Below are 20,588 nucleotides of genomic sequence, written 5' to 3' on the forward strand. Positions count from 1 at the left end.
TATTGTTGCACTCGGAGCACTCATCATTAGTTAAATCAATGGTAAGACATCACCATTTATACTATACCACACTTTATAGCGTCTCTGTCAGCCCTCTCATTTGGTCCAAGTCTATCACCAGTCCACAGCAATACAACACACCAGCTCTCCTAATAGACAGTAGTTATGACAGTAGCTGTCATGTGACACCAAATAGCATTTGATATGCACATTATATCTCAGAACAATTTAAGCTACGCTTGTATAGAGCTTACACGTGTAATTTTTAAACAGGAATAGTTTACTTTAGACAGTTAAACTGGCATTAGCCAAACCGTAAAGGCAACCCTTGTAGAAACTGAGTCAATTTACCAAAGAGTACTTTTTGCAGAATCGTGTTCTGTCTCACTAGCAATATTAATGCAATTGGCAATTAATCTGCAACACAAAGTACAGTATTTTCCATAATTTGCACATGTAGATGTCATATTGGTACAGGAGCACAGGTATTTTGTTGTTTGGTGGTGGATGTGTAGTGTACACGGGTTTATCTGGTTTTTTGTATTTTTAAAATAAATAAAGCTGCCTACTGTGGCTAAACAATGGGTCATTGGGAGCTTTGATACTAATCCAAGACATAATTATGCCAACTATAAACTCAAAATAATGAGCTGAAAGATGATTAAATACTTTTCAGTCTTTTAGGGACCTGCAGAGTGTGGTAATACTTCATATTTCTCAAGCCTCGCTCTTCAAATCATTTCATCCATTGTTTATACAAAACAAAAAGGTTACTGTAGCTTTAAAATGTTGCTTTTAAGTGAAGTCAGGACATTGCAGGATTCTTCATGGGCGCAGTTTTTTTTTTTTTTCTTTAAACCCGAAACTTAAAAACAAGTCGGCCTTAAGAAGGTGAATATCAACAGTCTTTGAGGCAGATAAAACAAAATGGTCAGTGGAAAAACCCGCCGAACAATCCCAACTTGTCTGAGTGAAATGATTAGGCTAAATCACATTTGTTTGGCTAAAGCAGCTTAAAAGACGCATGCATCGCCAAGAGTGTAATAACACAGTGACTGGAGGGGGGCTTTAGAAATACCAGAAGTCTGACAACATAACAAACAGTTGGGTCCAATGTCCTCATTCAGTCTGTGTTCATGGTTACTGTTCATTCATATCAATTTAAAGTTTACATTAAAAAGTTTAACCGAAACCATCGCGTTCCGTCGGTGTTGCCACTGTTATTGTAATCTGCACTTGTTGTTTCTAGATCACACCTGTACAGATGTGATCAGAGGAGATCTTAGAAATATCACAAACCGTGATTTATGTTGTTCTGTACTGAAAAGAAGCTGCGTGACTCAAGATAAATGAGCTTGATAAATATTTTTGCACACTTCTTATTGTCTCATTGGTGGTGTTTTCTGATTTTTGGCTGTGCACTCACTGCGCTCACAGCGACTTTGGATCCCAGTGGATGGGTATCCCTTTCCTTTCAAAACGGTGCAATCTAATATGCCCTCAGCCCCTTCCTTCAGCAGCAGCCGCAGAGTTCCAGCAGTTAGTAACTTCATCTCATTCACATCATCTTCCACAAAAGGTGTGTCTGTTTACAAAACCCCAGCAAATGTGACACTTACAATGTCGGCAGGTACAAAGCCTCTGGCCGAGTGATCTGGGACTAGCAATGAAAGATGAAAGCGTGGACTGACACCGCTGCTGTGGAGCGCGTGTCTGGATGATGCTCTCGTCAGCTGTCAGACAGACAGGTGAACTGGGAAAGATGACCAGGAGAGCAGAACAGGGAGTATAAGGGTTGATTCTTGGCCAAGGCTGGGCTAACCGTTTGATATACTTTGATATGTGCACTCCACCTGAGCCCAGACTGTGAGTGCGAGGGGTGATAAGCAGGGACTTGTCAGGCACTTTATGGGATGCGGTGTTTGTTTATTAATCACTAGGTTCTGTGATGTGTCTCTCATCACCCCAACAGGTATAATTAAGCTTTAAAGGGCATGGGAGGCTTGATGTGTCTGCAATTCATTTTGTTTTATCTCCACGTTCCTTTTGAAGTCTCTGCTGCACGAGTAAGATGTGAGTGTACAGTGGAGGGTGTGTGCACGGAGGTGAGTAAATCTCTGCATGGTCACACAGGTTCTTGATAAAGATGTAGTCTGTGGTTCCCATGTTGCATGACCTGAACTGTCTGCTTACACGCCAGCTTGTTTAGCCTGACACGTCTTGTTTAGCCTCAGCGGATTCAGTCATTTCAAGGCTGACAGTTCAAAGGTTGTCAGTCTGTGATGGCCAGGTATTGCGGCGCTTGTATGACATCTTGGGTTCCCAGCGGGGCAGCTGCGGCAGCCTGTTTTTCAGCACAAGTATGTGACAAATGTTGAGGGGAAAATAAACAAAAAGCCATCTAGCTGTGAGCGACGTAGCCCTATTGACCGTATCAAAAGGTTAAGCAAATTGCAATATACATCAGAGGAATGTTTGAATTTCACGGGCCCTTCTCCACTTCATCTCTCCTAAAATTGATTTGTGGTGTCAAATGCGATACTTGGAGTGGGACATCATACAGGAATGTAAACACGTTCGCACTACGCCTTTCTAGCCTTAATCTTCTGGCACTTCTAAAGCATTTTGAAATCTAGCCGTTCTTTTATTCCATACAAAAATGGCTTATTTTAAATAGCCAGCTTGAGTCAGGGGAGTCTATCAAAACACCTTTGCGACTTGTAAGTAGGCCAAAGCATCGTCCGTATTGTCTGGTGTGCTTCTTCTTGATTCTCTTCCATGTGATTCCCTGTCAGGAGCAGGCAGAGGTGCGAAAAGATGAGAAGCTCACCTGTTTACTTTGGCAGTGAAGACCGAGCAGGCAAACAGCCAGTAGCTTGTCACTCTTCCCACTGGATCCTCCCGTTCTGTCCCCACGCATGTGAGTGAATCGATGCAAGCCATGCAGAAACGTTACCCGGCGTCGCACTTAACATGACGAGCACGGGTCAGGGGAACATTTCAGTACGAGCCCCTCCTGCAGGAGCTTATGTAAATTAACAGCAGTATATAAATTACATTCCAGCGGAATAAATGTGGCACTGAGAGAATGCATATCTTGGTAGATAGAGTAGATGAATATCACTGCATTTTGTTTTCCTTTCTATATCACTCGGATCCTTAACTTTACTCAAGTTCTAACTTTCTGATCACACAACAGTTTACAAGGTGTCTATCAAAGGCTCCTGTGCACACAGTGTGCAATGGGAAATGGATTTAAGTGGTGACAATCAAAGATTTACAAGTTACTAATTCATTGTGCGCTGCAGGCAAAAAACAAAAAGACACACTCATTGTAACTTCTCATTAGTGGAAGGAAATCATGATTATAAATGTGCAGACTATTTATTATTGTAGGAATCGGGTTTATGTTGTAACCAGCGGCTTACTTTCAAATAGTAACCATCAAGGCTGAGGCTCACTTCATGAGACAGTTAATGGAAAGGAAAAACACCTGTGGCTGCACCTACCTTTGCCACAGCAGATGCAAATAAGTTTTGCTACTTTACTTTCATCCCACATGAAAATTACAACAAGAAACCAAGAGATGATGCATGTTTGGCAGTCTTTCTACATGCTTTGAAGTACATGAGTTATGGTAAGTGAGTTGCTTTCAGGAGATGTTATTTTCAGTAACTGAAATCAAATTGTTTGGTGTTGTTTGACTGGAGCTAATCACTGAACATTGTTGTGGAAAGGCAGTGTGAGCTTTGTCACGTGTGACCTGTTTTGGGGTTGCTTTTTTTTTTTTTTACATGAGTGTATGTGTGGAGAGTAGAGGGTTAACATTTAATGAAGGGACAGAAAGATGGGGAATTACATTAGACAAAGGTACATAGGTATACATAGTTGATGTGATGTCATGTGAACGGCCTAATCCTCTAACCCAACAGGACACTTATGTAACCATTAATTTTCTGTCAGTAACACAACGCTAAGGTAAACATGCTCTGTAATGTTTATATTTAGCAGTTTCTGTGATTTCCTGGCTTTGGTTTTGAACATTCATGCAGGTGAGGATTTTTTTTTACTTTATTGCCAGACCAGTGCACGTCAGTATTGGTCCCATTACGCTACTTTAGAAGTAGGTGAAGTTGTACCTAACACATACAATCTGCTTTTTGGGGGTTTGATCAGCTCACATCTATAATCAGCATGCATCCGTATACCTGCTTTGCATTGCTGATCTCTGTATGACTGATATGTGTATAAGTGTATTTATTTGTATGGAAATGCAATAAAATAAATATATGTGGCTGTCATTACGATAGCATTACGTCTCATGCCAATTAATGCCTCTTTTGTTTGCTACTAGAGGTGTTTCCATACAATTTAAGTGTGCTAACTCATTATTTGCAAATCTATAAATCAATCAAAGCCACACTGCTTTGTGTGAAAATTTTTATATGGTTTGTGTCAATGTAATGTTGGATCCCAGGTACCTGGTCCCAAGTCCGAATTCCAGACAAGCCCCCAAATTGTTAGACTCATCAAAAGGTCCTAGGGGATGGGGAGTAACAATTTAAAAAGTGTTTACAAATAAAACTGTATTTTTTAAAGGTTTCAATTAAAGAGAAAAGTAGACTGATGTGTCCATCAAAAACCTAAAACAAAAAGTTTGCAACAAATCCTCAAAGCTGAAAAAAGTCAAATGGTTAAAAAAGAAAAGACTGTTAGTTATTAAGTAAGTAATAATTAAAATGTATTCATGTAGTGCTTTTTAAGATGAGAGCCAGTCACATAGTGCTTTACAGAGGTAATACCCTTTCTACTACAATTCTTGTTCACCCAGCGCTTTTATGTATCATTGTCACTGCACTGGGGCAATTCAGGGCACAGTTGCCCCAGTGCCCAAGGGGCAACTATTTCCTGCACAAGGATACTTTGACACATGGACTAGAGGAGCTATGATTATAGCAAATAACCCACTGTTTCTCCTGAGCTATAGCCGCTCTCAAATAAGGAAGCACTTATAACAGTGCCAGAGCTGGCTGGTGGGGCTGGCCAGCTAGTCTTCAAAGCTTTTATACTCCAATGTTGATTGCTGAGTGGAGCCTTCTGTGCACTGTCGCGTCAGGAAGTTGCATACACAGCACTACTGCATGTACCAGAGCCAGACATCTTCTTTCTCATAAAAATAAATAAATAAAAATTGCATTTGTGACTATAATACACATGGCTAGACCACGCAATCTATGATATAGCTTGTTTATTGACACAAGAGCTGTGCAGATATTTAAAAACAACCAAATCAACGTGTCTGCCACTTAAAAACTGTTGTCACTGTCCACAGACTATATTTCCCTATCTTATATCACATGTATGCTATATTCTTTTCGTGGTGTGGCTATATTCAATTGTCCTTTTATTATATCAATATAAATGCAATAAAGATAGTCCTCTCTTTGTAGCTTACAAGAAAAAATAAATACCATAAAAATTTGCAGGCCTATGTGACCTTATAAAGTTGGAAACATCACAAAAGACAACTTGTATAACCACAAACCTTAGCAATAAACTGCTCTAAATCCCTACTATATGCCTTCTGTAAAGTCGGGGAAATGAGAAGAATTAAAAAAGATGTGAAAAAGATTAATCCACTTTATAACTTGGCCCGCAGCTTGAAACGTTCAGCATACTTCTGTTGCAAGATGGGGGAAAATTAATTGTTTTTCAACAAAATTACGACGATAGTACAGACTACTTAAAATTATTGTACACTGTACTGAATTTGAATTTACTTATATTGCAATTTCATTAAATTTTTACAAAAAATGTACAAATCTGACGATGAGCAAGCACTTGGTGACAGCGGGAAGAAAGAACTCCCTTTTAACTCACAATGAGACGTCCAGCAGAACTAAGTCAGGGAAGCATAGAAAAACAAGGGCAAGGGCAAAATATAATGCACATTTAACATATATGGCCAATCTAGAATCACATGCAAGGACATGCATGTGATTCTAGATTGGATACCCAGAGAAACCCCACAAAGGCACAGGAGAAGGCCTCCAGCAAGAGCTCTACTTCACCACCACATTTTCTACTGCATACTGATGTCTTTCAACTTTCAATTGTGACTGCAGCGTCTAATTGTACTAGAATACAAACTCTAGTTTGGGATGCAAGAGGATTCCTGAAATATTACATTCATCATGCATCTTGATCAATAGTTTATTTTACTTGTTATTGTCAATATTTTAAAGGAGTTTTTAATGATATGCATTGGCAGGTTTTATATGTGGCTCATCCTCTTATATTTCTACACCTCATCACCTTAAAGATGGATTCATTTGTAGTGGTACATGCAAGGTGGGAGGAGGATACAACGAGATCTTGTGCAGACGGGGAAAGTCCCCAATTATGTGGTAAATTTAGAGAGTGGTTGCGATATTTATTCTTAGTGCCCAAAGAACTTGGCATTTATGAGACTTGCCGCAAATGCATTCCCCGCAGCACAGGCAAACTTCAGGCTCATTGCAGCAGCTCAATCAGATGAAATAGCTGCTGCTGATGATTTATGGTGGAGTTTGGAAGAAAGTCTCCAGTAGCTCGGCTTGTTTAATGCAGGTGCCCTTTCAAAAAATGAAACAAGTTAATTAGGTTTACAGTAGCTCCTCTTTTAGAAGGTCGATGAATATGTTTTAAAATTTCCAGAGCCATGAAAAAAATACTAGAAGTTCTAAGAGTCCAAGCAGTTTATAGTTTATGTAAAATTGATGTATCTTCTACAGATGGATAGGGATCAGGAACCATTGTATGTCATGCTTTCAATCAATAATGCTTTTCTTAGCAGAAATCCTGGATTACATTGTGCCACTAAAACTCTGCAAAGGTCATTTGAGTGTGCTCTGTGCTTAAAAGGTATGATTTGACGCCACTGGATGTTCATTGTACGTAATCAGCATGGAGTCAAAATGTAAGGACAAAAAGGGAATGTACAGAAGTTGCAATGCCTCTCTCACACAGCAGGGGTGATGGGATTTTTAAGTGCCTTTGCAGGGAACAATTTATGGCCATTACGGTGGACTATTTCTAGCCATAGAGATGGATTAGGGTCAATTATTGTCCATTATGGAGAAAGATGGCCGCGCAATTCTACGAGAAATTACTGGTTCTGGCTGCAGTACATTACAGAGAAATTATCTCTTGGGCCTAAACTAAAATCTGTTGTTTTGTGACTGATTCCTTTAGTTTTGCCTGATGTTTTTTCCTCATAATGTTCTCATACTTGTGGCCTATTAAATAATATTACATATTGTGGGGATGTGTGCACTTTAAATTAAACGTTGCCTTTTTTTTTTTCCTTTTTCCTTTTCTCTTTATTTATTTATTTAATTTTTGCAGGTCAAAGGAGCCTACTCAGGTAGGCTATGATGATTATAAGATTATATGATATAAGATTATATGATGCTATGATGATATAAGATGCTCAGTTGGTACTAAGGGCCCCAAAGTGTGCCAAAAAATATCCCCCACTGTTACACCACCAGCAACAGCCTGAACTGTGGATACAAGGCAGGATGGATTGATGAATTTGGACCCTACCAAAGCTGAAATCAAATCAAACCAGGCACCATGTTTCCTATGTTCTGTTGTCCCTATTTTGGTGAGTGAATTGTTGTCTCAGTTTCCTGTTCTTAGTTGAACAGAGGGCCGTCAGATATGGTCTTCAGCTGCTTTAGCCCATCTGACCTGTCATTTAATCAGAGATGCTCGTCTGATCACCTGTAACTGAGTGTATGCAACACAAAAACACTTTCAATTTACCTTTTGTTGGATTAAATTGTAAAAAAAATCAGCTTTCAATTTACCTCTGAGTCCATAAAATCAGAGGTTGCTATCTAAATATAATGTTTTTATTGGTCTCTCACTGTCTGTTTGGTTGTTTTTTAAGAGGGTATTTTTAAATATAACGCTTCCAATATTATTATTACAGTTATTTAATGCTTTTCCTATACTCCGTGGTCCTGACCCATACAGTAAACTTTTTCCAATAAGCAAACCCTTTACAGCCACCCCCCCCCCCCCCCCCCCCCCCCTCCTGCTTTCAATATGTTTATGTCTAAATAATGGAGAAGAATCGGGAAATAGAGGGTGAGCTCCTATTATTCCTGGCATTAGAGCTCTGCAGTGGCTGTCATCTTGCCAGAGCTCAGGCTGGCAGTCAGCACAAACTGGAGGTTACTGAGAGAAGTCCCTGCCAGCTGCCAGGGTTGGGGGTGGGGGGGTTGAATGCCACCATACCCTCCAGCAAATATTAATCAAAATCCCCGATCAATAACTTCTCAAGTGCTAATAAGCACTGGCAAGTTTCATGATATGTGAGCCCCTTCATCATTTCAACTACCAGGAGATTTATTGGAAATCCATTGTTAGGTCCAAAGTATGAGGTAATGTAGCACTTAGTAAATGAAGTAAAACCCAAAGCCCGGGGTGATTTGTATTTCATTTACAAAGAACATGTCTAATCATTAGTAGCTCCATCTCTCTGAAAAGCAACCAAACTGCCGTAATGATGGCTGTGTTCTTTTATGGCTTACTTACTCAGCAATGTCACAGGAGATAACAGCAACCGGTAAAGCCTCGCTGTCCTCCACTCCAGGCTGGTTCACTCCAAAAGAGCCATGGGGGACTCCTACGCACCATGGAGTGATTAAAGTCATGTTAGGGAAGCATTATGGGTCAAGTCATAAAGTAATTTGATTTCTGTCCCCCTACACTGTCTCCTATCAAAGTGATTGGTCTCCTGGTCATCTCACTGGCTGACATAATTGTTAATTAACCATTATGGGCTGCCCTCTCTCATCTATATCTCACAGCAATTACTCATTTGACAACAATGCAGTATATCACAGTGCATGATGTTTGGACACAGACCAGTTTTATGAGTACGAATCAACCTGATATTTTGAAAATGCTGTGCATTTACTCACACGTATGGATTCTTATTTACCCAAATATTAACTAGCATCAAGCTCACGATTGTCTTGCTGCTTCACTTAACGCCAAGACATATGCACAAGCACTGCAGAGCTGACAGATTTAGTAGTGTTTTCAACCAGCTATTGGTGTAAATTTGCAAACTAGTCCTTGACACTGGTTTTCCCTTTTTTCAAACTAACCCCTGAAGTCATCAGCTCACTGCACGTCAAGGCGAGCTGTCTATTTAAAAATACCACAGATCAGGTAAAGAGGTCTAGGGGGAAGAAAGTTAAATAAAAAGCTCTTTAAAATGGTATTCATAGAGAAAAAGACAAACAATGCCGCGTTGAAAATAAAAGCATGCTCTAAAGTCCATTCTGATGACAGTTGGAAGAATGCGGGCTTTATGGGGGACTTGAGCCCCATCTATGCTGTATCTTTTAAGCGTGATTATTTACTTAAAACAACAAACCAAATCTCCAAGTCTGGCACTGTGGACGATGGCCCTTTGATTGAGCTCTGAGCTTGAATTCTTAACTAATAAATTGTTCCGTGCCTTTGTCTGGGGCATTAGCAGCAGTAGTCTACGTTTTTCTTGTCCTAATCTCAAGAATGTGGCAGCCTCTTGAGAAGCTCAGGGGTTTCCTCCTCTCCCAGAGCCAGTGTCTTCACTTTGTTTTCTTAGAGGACTCCCTGGATTGACAGGCCTCACCGTTAGCCCTCTCCTCGGCCATCTGTTTTCAACGATTCTGACTGAGCACATCAAAGTCAATCAGTGCTGCAAAGCATTTTAAAAGTCGTACCGCCCCCCCCCCCCCCCCCCCCCCCCCGCCCCCCCCCTCCTCCTTGTATGTGAGAAATAAAGCAAACTTTTCATCAGTTTCACAAAAAGACAGACGGTTTGTACTGTGCGTGTTTGTGTGTATGGTTTCAGTGTAAGGGTGACCTGGGAGGGATCCGTGAGCTCACAGGACAGGTATGAGCAGCTTAGCTTTGTTCAGTGCCTACTCTGACGACAGCTCGGTGAGTCACCTAGACACACTCACCTAGGCTAACCTCCTTTGGTCAGGTTCCAACTAATGACAACTCTCTGACAATAAAATAATCATTAGTGAGACTGAGATGCACAGTCTTCAAAGAGAGAGACTTGTCTTTGTGTGGTGATGGAAGGACAATGACTTATCATTGTATCAAAAGCTTTTGTTTTGATTAAAAAAATATCCGGCATAAAATCTTGAAAAATTGTGTTCATCCTAAACATACAGACACCTTCACATGTGCGCTAAGGCCACAATAATACAGGTTTTCCTCATTAAAACTGATTCTTACACTTTGTTTGCACATGCTAATGCAGTGTTGTTGAAATGTCACTATTGTATGTAATCTATCATAGTTTGTGTCTTGCCCTGTTTATGGTCTTTCTATGCTTTTTTTTTTTTTTGCTAGACCCCCAAGCAGTCACAGCTGATGGGTACCCCTCCATAGAGGTCTCTTCCTTTTAAAAGGAAGTTTTTCCTCCCCACTCTCGCTAGGTGGTTCTTTTGCCTATTGCTGTGAATTGGTTGTATATAAATAAAAAATATATAATAATACAAATAATAAATGATATAAATATATTTTTTAATCAATCTATATTTGTTTTCTGATAATGGCAATAAAAATGTTCAAAAGACACCAACATCACAATCACAGATGAGAAGTCAGTAATAACTGATATAGATATAGTACATGATATTCACTGCAATATAAAAAAATTACCCATTTACAGTTGTTGTTGCGCAGTTGTTGTACTTGGATGTAAATGTGTTCATTTCATAGGCGGTGGGGGATTATGAGGATTGGTTTTAGAGCCAGCTGCATTTGAATCTGCAGTTTCCAGCACTTCCACAGCCCCAGAGGGACTTGAGAAGATATCAACTAAAAACCAAAAGGGTAAAAATGATCACTTACTATAGCTGTCGTACTTTATTCTTTAAGGAAATAAGGTAGGAAGGTTAAAGCGAAGGTGGAGTGAATTGTTGGATTCGATTCTGGTTTCTGGTTGCTCAGTAGATTATATAACTTGCTCATTAGTTTTCTCAGTGGCTCAAGTGAGAACATGTAAATTCAATAAGCTTAGATTAAATCACCGGAGGAAAAAAAAATCACAGAAGTCTGGACTGCAAATAATACAGTACTTACAGTAATACCGTAAATGTAAGCTGCTCAGATTCCACTGCTATTTATGTGATAAAATATTCATCACAAATCCTAAAACACGAATAGCGTTAGAGGTACTTGCGATATTGAACATATTCCTGTATTGTGCAGTTATTAATTAACCACACAAAGTTGAATCCGTGCCGTTTTAGTTTAGAAACTATCGACAGCCAATCAGAGGCACTGATGGGGCTGAGTCTTTGGTTGCTCTGGCGATGCGGAGGGCGGGGACTGGTAACCCGGTAACCACCGAAACACTGCTGATAGGATGGCATTGCGGAAGGTTTGGGTTTTAATTTCAGCTCCTTTTCACCCAGATTTGTGATATTATTTAAACAAAACATTGTAGTTTGCTAATCTGAAAATGTAGTTTTCTTCTACTTCTTTGGTCCTTAGACTTTGACAGACTTCATTAGCTGAAGACTTGAAACTGGGCACAGTGGTTGACAAAATTTCTCCTTTCTGTGGCTTTCTGTAGCTCCATACGGGATAAATAAATAAATAAATAAATAATATATATATATATATATATATATATATATATATATATATATATATATATATATATATATATATATATATATATATATATATATATATATATATATATGATGTCTATGTAATTTCTGGATTACCTAATAATCATTTCCTCATGCATTTTGCTGTTATTGTAGACAGTATAGCTCACAGTGTATTCATTTTTGTTTATAGCTTTGTGCTCATCCTCACTGAGATAAATAATTCTGCATTCGCTGCTTTTGCCCAGCTATGCATTTACTGAATGTAACTGCAGCAGTTCACATATTTTACAGAACTTAAAATCCAATGCAAGCAGCAAATTGGTAATCACCTCAGCTGCTTTCCAAGACCACATAATGCGAAGCCTGCTGCATCCAGATTTCTCACTTTCTGACCCTTTGCGGAGACACAGTAGAGGCAAACATCCCCAGGTGAGAGAAGGAGTGGAAGAAAGGGATCTGCAAAGGCGACATGAGCAAGAAGAGAGAGAATACGTGCTTGACCCTGCTCCACCGCCGTTAACTTTAGGTAGAACAAACAGTTGGGGATTTTAGGAAGACTAGGATATGAATTATAACTATTACTTCAAGTAATTTTTATTTTATTTTTTTATAGCTCAAAAGTTAGGTTTGGTGGCCTCCCCTAGAGAAAGACTGACAGAGGATGAGTGGACCCGGGTCAAAGAAAGGTCCGTTCAGCAGGAGGAATCAGCTCAGCCCTGTGCAATATGCAGGGAGGAGTTTCAACTCCAGCCTCAGGTACTCCCCAACACAGTGGCTCCTCTTAATTCCCTGTGTGGGAGCTCTTTTTCCCCCCTTTTCTTCTTACTTTTTTTTTTTTTTTTTACTGTATTCTGTGTCTGGCCTCAGGGAAGCCTGTGTTTCCCTACACACACACACAGACAAACACACGCACAACCACACACACACACACATGGAAACACAAAGCATCCCCCTCGCCCCCTCCTTCTCCCCTGCAGTTCCTGTATGTTCTAATCTGTGTAGACAACTGTACAAATTTACCCATACTGCCTTGGAACTCAACTGTGACGTGATGATGTAGCAATCAGTGTGTTACTGTGAGGGTCATTCGGTCTTTTACACCTTTCCGATCCCCTTTTAAGATGCCAATCTCCTCAAGAATGCGGGACCAGAATAGACGCCTTCACAAAGAACAGTTGCCATAGATGCGCGTGTAAATATTAGTTTGACTCAGGGGGAGGAAAAAAAAAAGTTAATTAGAGCCTGCTAACAAGGGAAAGTGACAAGAGGGAATCTTTGTTGATCTGGCATTTTCTTGAAAGCCTTCATATTGTAACGATTGCAATTGTGCTGCAAATCTTATGTTGCATTCCAGCGTTAATGTGACACTTGAAAATGCTTACGACAGCAGTTGTTGTGAATCGTTCGTGTGGATTGAAGCATTTGCTCCTCTCTGCAGCTGATAATGTTTTGATACTTACCGCGAATTGTTTGCAACACTGCAGGAATAAAATAGCAAGAGCTCTTCTGCTTCCCAAATGTTTTATTTCACTTCTATATTGTGTGTCTGATGGCAAAGTGCAGCCTGAAGCTTTAGAGCGTAGAGAGAGAGAGATGTGAAATCGCTCTCTCTCTGGTCTAATGGCTTGTCGAGCTCCTGGAAATTGTACACTGCAGGGGGCCCTTTCACTGGTGATGGAGTGTGTTGGTCAGGCCAAAAACAATGGGAAATCAATACGCCTCCCCCCTTGCCCTCTAGAGACCTGAGTAAACTGGTTTGTGTGCCCAGCCCCATAGCTTCAGTGCTCTACTTTCAGGCAATAAAGGAGTCCCTCTTACAGGTAGAAGAAGGCTATAGTCCAGGTCCCAGTTGGCCCACTGGGGGTCATGCTGACTCCTTCTATCCTCTTGGTAAATAACAGTGAAAGGCAGATACAGGTGATCACATATGTGCTTGAATACACACAGATTTAGCATGGCTTAAACCTCACAGCCACACACTGTATGTGTTCATAATGCAATCAAGCTTTCCTTAAAACCAATGTGCATTCAGCATCCTTCAGGCTGGAGACAAGTCAGCACCATATATTCAGTCCAACCGGGGAATCTGAGCTGAACATTTTAGGTCAAGATTTTTGATCTTTTTTTCTTTTTCTTTGCATGTTTTCCTTACTGTTCTTTTCAGGTTTTGCTATCCTGCTCTCACGTTTTCCACCGAGCGTGTCTGCAGGCCTTTGAGAGGTTTTCTGGGCGGAAGCGCTGCCCGCTGTGCAGAAGGGAGCCATATGAAACACGTGTCATCAGCGATGCAACTCGCCTTTTCCAACATCGGTGTGCCACCAGGTAGGGGCGATAAGCTAGTAATATATCTTTAGAGAAATATATATATATCGGCAACACTCGCTGGAATTTGGATGTGTTGTTACATGGGTGTCTTGTCATGTGATGTGTGTGTTCAGGATACAAGCTTACTGGCGAGGTTACATGGCTCGTAAATGGTACAGAACTATCAAGAAAACCATCTGCCCAAAAGACAAAAGGCTGAGACGTCAGTTTTTCGAATCAAGGGTGAGATAAACACGGCAGGGATGACATCACAATGATCCCAGCAAACAAACATAAGATCACATCGCAGGGCGTCAAGCCTCCATTTTTTATTTATTTCTTTCCACATTTAACTCGGACATTCTTTGACTGTGTAGCTGGTCAAATAATGGCCGTGATGACTATCACATATTGAGGGTTCAGACGTGGGTTTCAGGGACTCGCTGACCCCAGTGCTAGCACACACACACACGCACACTTCTTCACCTGCTCTCACCCTCTTGAGCTCCTTTGATCTTTTGTGAATCATACACTGTTTGTCCACGAATGTGAAGAGAGTTTTGTGTTTTAGTCAAACAGTCTGGACATTCCTGGGTCAACACAACTGCACCAGGTCTCGTGTGTATGCTTGGGTTGCTTTTTCTTTATGTCTGGTGTGTGTATGTGTGTGTTCAGTCCTGTCACTGGGTAATATGGAAGAAGGGGAAGAGGAGAGGGAGGTGAAAATGTCTTTGGATGCTTGATGCAGTTTGTGATATGTTGAAAGCTAAGGCGGACTCGATAAGAGGTCATTTTTACAAACCCCTGACCACTGATCTCGTAATCTGTCAGGGAATGGGGTCGTTTGACTCTGAAGCTGTGTCGCTTTCATGACGGCTCTCAGGAAAAGGGAACATTGCCACCTAGTGAACCTCCCCCAGCTAAGGCCTTGAATGACCAAAGGCTAAACGGGTCACCATTTTTCTTTACCAAACATCTGTTTGCAGAGTAACCCCTCGTGAAAATTCATCCAGCGGCCATTGTTTGTAATAGATAAAGCTCCAATGCACGTATGTTTTTATGTCTCTATGGAGTGTTGCAATCATGCAAAGTGCTCCTTTCCTTCCAAGAGGCTGATTAAGCACAAGTGACAAATGCGTGAGGGCCACACTTACAATGTGTCGTAAGGGTCACAGTGTCCCACCCATCCCCCTGTCCGTCTCCATCTTCTCGCCTATAAAGCGTCCCTACAGCTGTCACATAAACAAAGACACAGCCTTTACTGAGGCAATTAACTCTGTTCTAACACATTAGACCACATCCATGTGCACATTCTCAGGATGGAGTCAGCTGTATCAGCTACTCTACATTCAAGTTGTGTGATTCAGTGGTTGTGGGTGGTCATGAGATTGTCTCATATCTTTTGTCACACCGAGGATGATCTTCAAGAGCCGCGCACCGCAGCGCTGACAGGTCTGATTGACTTGATTTTCAAGAGGGAGACTTATTTGCTTAGCTGACTGTAATGCAAACAGGCGTGTTAGCGCTGAGCCGGGACCTGTATGAGTGGGAGAAACCTATTCTTTCGGTTTTTCCTTATGATAACACACGGCAATAAAGCATCTTTGTATCATGAAGCTACAGGTGTTCCCGAAGGTGTTCCTCAGAAAAAAACACTGACAACAACAGGTCAGTTTCAGAACTCTTATCAGCTTATCCAGATGTCCAGCTTTCAATTTTCGTCCTGTTTCGGAGGTCCGACCCTGAGTCAACACATTACCTCGAGACAGTTCCGACAACTACGTGGATTGCTGTGAGATAACGTAGCGTGCCCCCCTCCCCACTCTCTTGTCTGCATCGACTGTGGAGCAAGGCAAAGTTCATCAGAGGCTGAGCTGTTTGCATTGACTGTCGAAAAAAAGTCCGCCAGCCACATAAAACCCTCCATCCGAATGCTTAACAGTTGTTTAATTAGTGATAAAAGCCTAGCTGTAAAGCAATTCTGATGTCACTGTGGCAGGCTAAGGGATAAGGTTTGTATTTGTGCATGTATGAAAGCAGGTGCTGGGCCAAACGCTCCTCTGCTGTTAACGCACTTACAAATTATTCTTACTTTTGCGAGGTGCACAGACCAATAGTGTGACTGTCTTATGTGATTAAGTGAATCGCTGGAGGTTTAAGACTATTGATCAAACAAGACGAGATTTTAAACACATCACCCCGAGCTTGAGGAAGGTCTGATAAAAATTTCTGCAGAACATCAAATCGCTTGTAGCCTGCACGAAGACACGATAGTTGTTGAACTAGTTAAAATATTCAAATCAGAAGGCTTTAAATGAATGTACAGCCTCTTCATATTTTCATTGAGTATGTTTTAATTGTTGCCTAGCAACAGCTGCTGTAAATGGGAGAAGACAGATGAATTCTGTGTAGATAGACATCAAAATAATAATTTAAAAAAGACTTTAAAATGGTCAAACTGACAATTGAATAGCTGACTAAATGCTTCAGAGAGAGGAGTGAAGACGCTGTATTTAAAGTCCACATCCCTCTTTGGAAAATGTTGCCCACACACCAAATAATATCCAAAATAGAAGAATTTGTGGGGCATGCGGGTAGGCTATGTTTTACTTGGTTTAAATGCTGCTTCTTCACAGTAGTATTCTTGTGAAGTGATACTGAATTTTTAAGTAGTTAAATTTAAAGTAGTTAAATCACACTGGACTCAGTCTGTGTTGTCTATGTATCGAAAAGGAAAGCTCAATTTCACCTGAATAGACAGAAAACCGACCATGACATGTGATATATTCCATCTAGCTGAGAAAGATAAAGTCATGCTGGTTAAGCTGATCCAGAAATATGGCTTTGGAACAAATATCAAGAAATCAGAAGTTGCTTTAGAAAAGAGGAGTTCGTATTCAGTCGTTTAGATTGAACAATTACTATGCAATTGGTTTGACTGAGTGTCTGCCCAGACGGTGTGTAGCAGTTTGCGTGTGCGTCTGGTGTATGAAGCAGAAAAAAGTGTAAGTGATATGTGTGTTTCCATGTTTCCCATGTTTTCTTCCTTTTTTTTACTGGTTTCCATTAATTCTCCATGCTAGTGGGAGATGTGACTGTATCGATCTGGCTGTTTAACAACTGCACCCTGTCAGCGTGCCTCAGCCATTACAATACACGCACACATACACACACAAACACAATTAGCCTTCGCCGAAAACACGACTCTATTGTGCGGCTGAATGAAAACGTTCGCATCCTTTGTGCCGCTGAAATGGTTTTTCTAATTAGTTGCAGGAGTTGAATGACAGCTTTGTCCGATACTGTCACACCGACACGGAGGCTTTTCTGAGTGATATCGACCGCTCGCTGTCATCAAGCAGACGAGTGTTCCAGCAGCTGGAGAGAAAGAGCGTCTCCGAACCTCAGGAGAACGATTGGGACCGAATAAAGAGCCAGGTCAGGGGGCGAGATACACTAGAAGCCGCTTGTATCATTAAACAAGGCTCCATAAAAATATCTAATCCGGGTCTGATTCTTCTTCCAGCCTTGCCTTTCCCTTGACAAGTCAATGCTTGCAAGGGGACCACAGCATCACAGCTGCAATACAGAAAGTACATATCTCTCAGAGGTGATCATTCATTTTTACCAAATGAATGTGAGTGAGTAGGCTAATAATCCTCTGTGTTTATCAAAAAACACGAGCAAGTCTGATGATGCACGGCAGGCTTTTCATCACCTGGCCTACTGCGGAGGAACTGAAAAGACATTAAGATTTGCTGTTCCTTAAGGCCCCATTGTTGGCTTTCATTGCAGTCAGTGCCATTTTTCCATAGAGGGAGTGGGGTGTGTGCAAAGAAGATGTCTGTTTTTTTTCTTTATCTGGTGTGAAAAGGTTGAGCACAAGGCAGGAGTGGCTCAGCCTTGACATGAAGCATCAAACGCTGAATGCGCTTTCAACACATGCCTTGCACCTTTTTCACGGGTACAAACTCTATAAACTGGCGTGCAGCTCGTTATGAAACATTAAACAGCGGGCGCATGCTGGCCCTTAAATACAGGAAGCTTGCCTTTGGTTAATCATTGGTGAATCCATGCATGTGATGCTTTGTTTTGTATAAGGATCGCTGATAAACGCGTTATTGCTTCGTGTCCGATCAAACCTGTCAGGTTCTGCCAACAGAACCTCAGTGTCCTCTTATTGTGCAGGTACATATTAAGGCAAGTTCAAGAGAATTCATGTGATTTACTTCAAACTCTTACAGGTTATCCAGAGAGGTGTGTGGGACTGCCCCATTTGCCTGACTGCACTAAGCAACCTCAGCCTCCCGACAGTATCGGCGAGATCCAACCATCAACAGCGGAGACCAACCGTGCTCCTGTCCTGTTCCCACCTTTTCCACCAGCTCTGTCTTGAGGCCTTTGAGGCCTTCTCTGCAGATAGTAGACCTTTGTGTCCACTGTGCAGATCTGCGTACCACAAAAAACCTATCTAATAGGGTGGAGAAGGCAATCTGGATGACTCCATGTGGGTCGCTTAATATAAAATCAGAATTAGCTGTATAAAATACTAAAATAAAATAAGCATTTTTGCTGAAGCTGTGCAGAATTATGCTTTCGTACAATGAATATTCTCTGGGTTACAGCCTCTACATAGAGGTGGGTCACAAACTGTTTAAAAAACACATTTTCAGTTTTGTTAGAAACCTCAACCAAATCAGTTTTTCTCTGGGAAACTTCTTGAATTTGTTCCAATTTTTGTTTTCCTTCAACCAACTTTGAACCAGTATCACAATTTTGATAGTTGCACAACTGCACCAATTTAATGTCTGTGACACAGGGTAGCAGAGTGGTAGCCTGGATATTTTATCTGTTTTCTGATCACTCGAGAAGACTTCAAATGTCAATATCCCTTTCCACCACATCACAAAGCTATTCGATTGAGATCTGGTAACTCTGAAGGACTACAGTGAATTTTTTTTTATCATGTTCAAGAAACCAGTTTGAGATGTTTTGAGCTTTGTGACATGGTGTGTTATCCTGCTGGAAGCTCCCATCAGTAGATGGCCACACTGTGGTCACAAATGGATGGACATGGTCAGCAACAATACTCAGGTAGGCTGTGGTATTTTATCAAAGCTCAGTCGGTAACAAGGGGCTCAAAGTGTAGCAAGAAAATATCTCCTGAACCACTACACAACTAGCAGCCTGTACTGTTGATGCAAGACAGCAGGGATCCTGACTCTATTATCTCCTAATTACGGCCTAAGTTTGGTGAACCCTTGTGAATTGTAGCCTCAGTTCTTAGCTGACAGGAGTGGCATCCAGTATGGTCTTCTGCTGCTGTAAATATCTGCTTCGAGGTTCAAAATGTTGCGCATACAGAGATGCTCTTTTGCATACCTTATTTGTAATGAGTGCTTATTTCTTATCAGCTCGAAGTAGTCTGGCCATTCTCATCTGACCTCTGACATCAAAGCATTTTCATCCAAAGACCTGCTGCTTACAGGATGATTTCTTTTTAAGACCGTTCTCTGTAAACCCTAGAGATGGTTGTATGGGGAAAGTCAAAGCAATCAGCGTTTTCTAAAATACTCAGGCCAGCCCATTAACAACCAACAACCAGTCAGTCACTTAAATCACCTTCTTTCCACATTCTCATCCTTAGTTTGAACTAAGACCACCTTAACTAAGTCTACAAGCCTTAAAGCAATACATTTCTGCAGTTTGATTGGCTGATATTTGTATTACTAAGCACCTGTACCAAATGAAGTGACCAGCAAGTGTACATATTACACTGACTTTGACTTCATATTGTGACACTTTGAGTGGGTGTAAAATTGCTTTGGCTGCAGTTTTAACAGAGCATTGAGATGATTTTGAGCCCCGGAAATCTCATGAGGTTTTCACCTATAATTAAGATGTTATGAGGGATAAAAAATAAAAAATAAAAAAAAATGACGGAATACATAAGGCAAATTGAAAAGTGTCCATATTAGACCCACCCTATTATAGTATGCAAGAAAAATGTCGCAAAGCTTCATTAAAATGCTACGGTTTATGTACAATAAATAAATAAAACCAGCTGATCCTGAGGGTTTCAGGTAGGGATAACCTAATCATCTATCACAGTTAAACATTAAATATGAAGCTGGAACCGACAGGCCGTGATCTCGGCATAATCATGCAGGGTGAAGAAGTGAAGCAGACTAAAACCACAACTAAAGCGTACATAAAACTCTGCATCGCTCACGTTTACTTTGTGCATTAAAAAGAAACACGAGAGACGTTATTTACCAAACAGCAGCTAGCCCTTGTGTAGTTGTGCCACCGTGAGAGTTAACAGGCAACCAGCAGCTGTTGTTTGACAAGACATAATTATAGCGCATAGCTCCCCATTAAACCACAAGCTATCTTTTCATTGCTTATTTATGGATTAAACAAGTGAGATATTATGTTGGTGAGCTTTATAGGTGCCATTTTTCTTTATATCTGAGGACGGAGCTAGGATGGCTTCCCAGTCTTACCCTGAGCAAAGCTAATAACATCCTGCCATCATACCCACAACACGAATATTACAATGGTGTCATTCTTCTGATCCAACACATCCACATTTTCACC

General features: G+C 40.9%; 1 protein-coding gene across 5 annotated transcripts; it reads left to right on the forward strand.

Annotated features, from left to right (window-relative positions):
* Nucleotides 1–10,617: 10,617 nt before the first annotated feature.
* Nucleotides 10,618–18,565, forward strand: rnf32 (ring finger protein 32). Of its 5 annotated transcripts, none has more exons than XM_076888190.1 (7): nt 10,618–10,896; nt 11,976–12,210; nt 12,298–12,440; nt 13,849–14,006; nt 14,123–14,231; nt 17,259–17,426; nt 18,233–18,565. In XM_076888190.1, the coding sequence occupies exons 2-7, from the start codon at nt 12,039–12,041 to the stop codon at nt 18,461–18,463; spliced, it is 981 nt and encodes a 326-aa protein (XP_076744305.1). In that variant the 5' UTR covers nt 10,618–10,896; nt 11,976–12,038; the 3' UTR covers nt 18,464–18,565. The 5 variants fall into 5 exon arrangements, with proteins under 5 accessions (XP_076744305.1, XP_076744304.1, XP_004546879.2 ...); XM_076888189.1 differs by lacking the exon at nt 10,618–10,896 and adding an exon at nt 11,147–11,446 and having other exon boundaries at nt 12,095–12,210; XM_004546822.3 differs by lacking the exon at nt 10,618–10,896 and adding an exon at nt 11,339–11,446.
* The last annotated feature ends 2,023 nt before the right edge of the window (nt 18,566–20,588 follow it).

Source organism: Maylandia zebra, linkage group LG9 (genome assembly GCF_041146795.1).
Source record: "Maylandia zebra isolate NMK-2024a linkage group LG9, Mzebra_GT3a, whole genome shotgun sequence".
NCBI lineage: Eukaryota > Metazoa > Chordata > Actinopteri > Cichliformes > Cichlidae > Maylandia > Maylandia zebra.

Bases quoted from the DNA above. Each gene is read 5' to 3' on its own strand.
- rnf32 (XM_004546822.3), top strand. The intron at 14,232-17,258 runs GTGAGATAAACA...TTTTCTAATTAG, and splicing joins GTCAGTTTTTCGAATCAAGG to TTGCAGGAGTTGAATGACAG. The intron at 17,427-18,232 runs GTCAGGGGGCGA...AAACTCTTACAG, and splicing joins GGGACCGAATAAAGAGCCAG to GTTATCCAGAGAGGTGTGTG.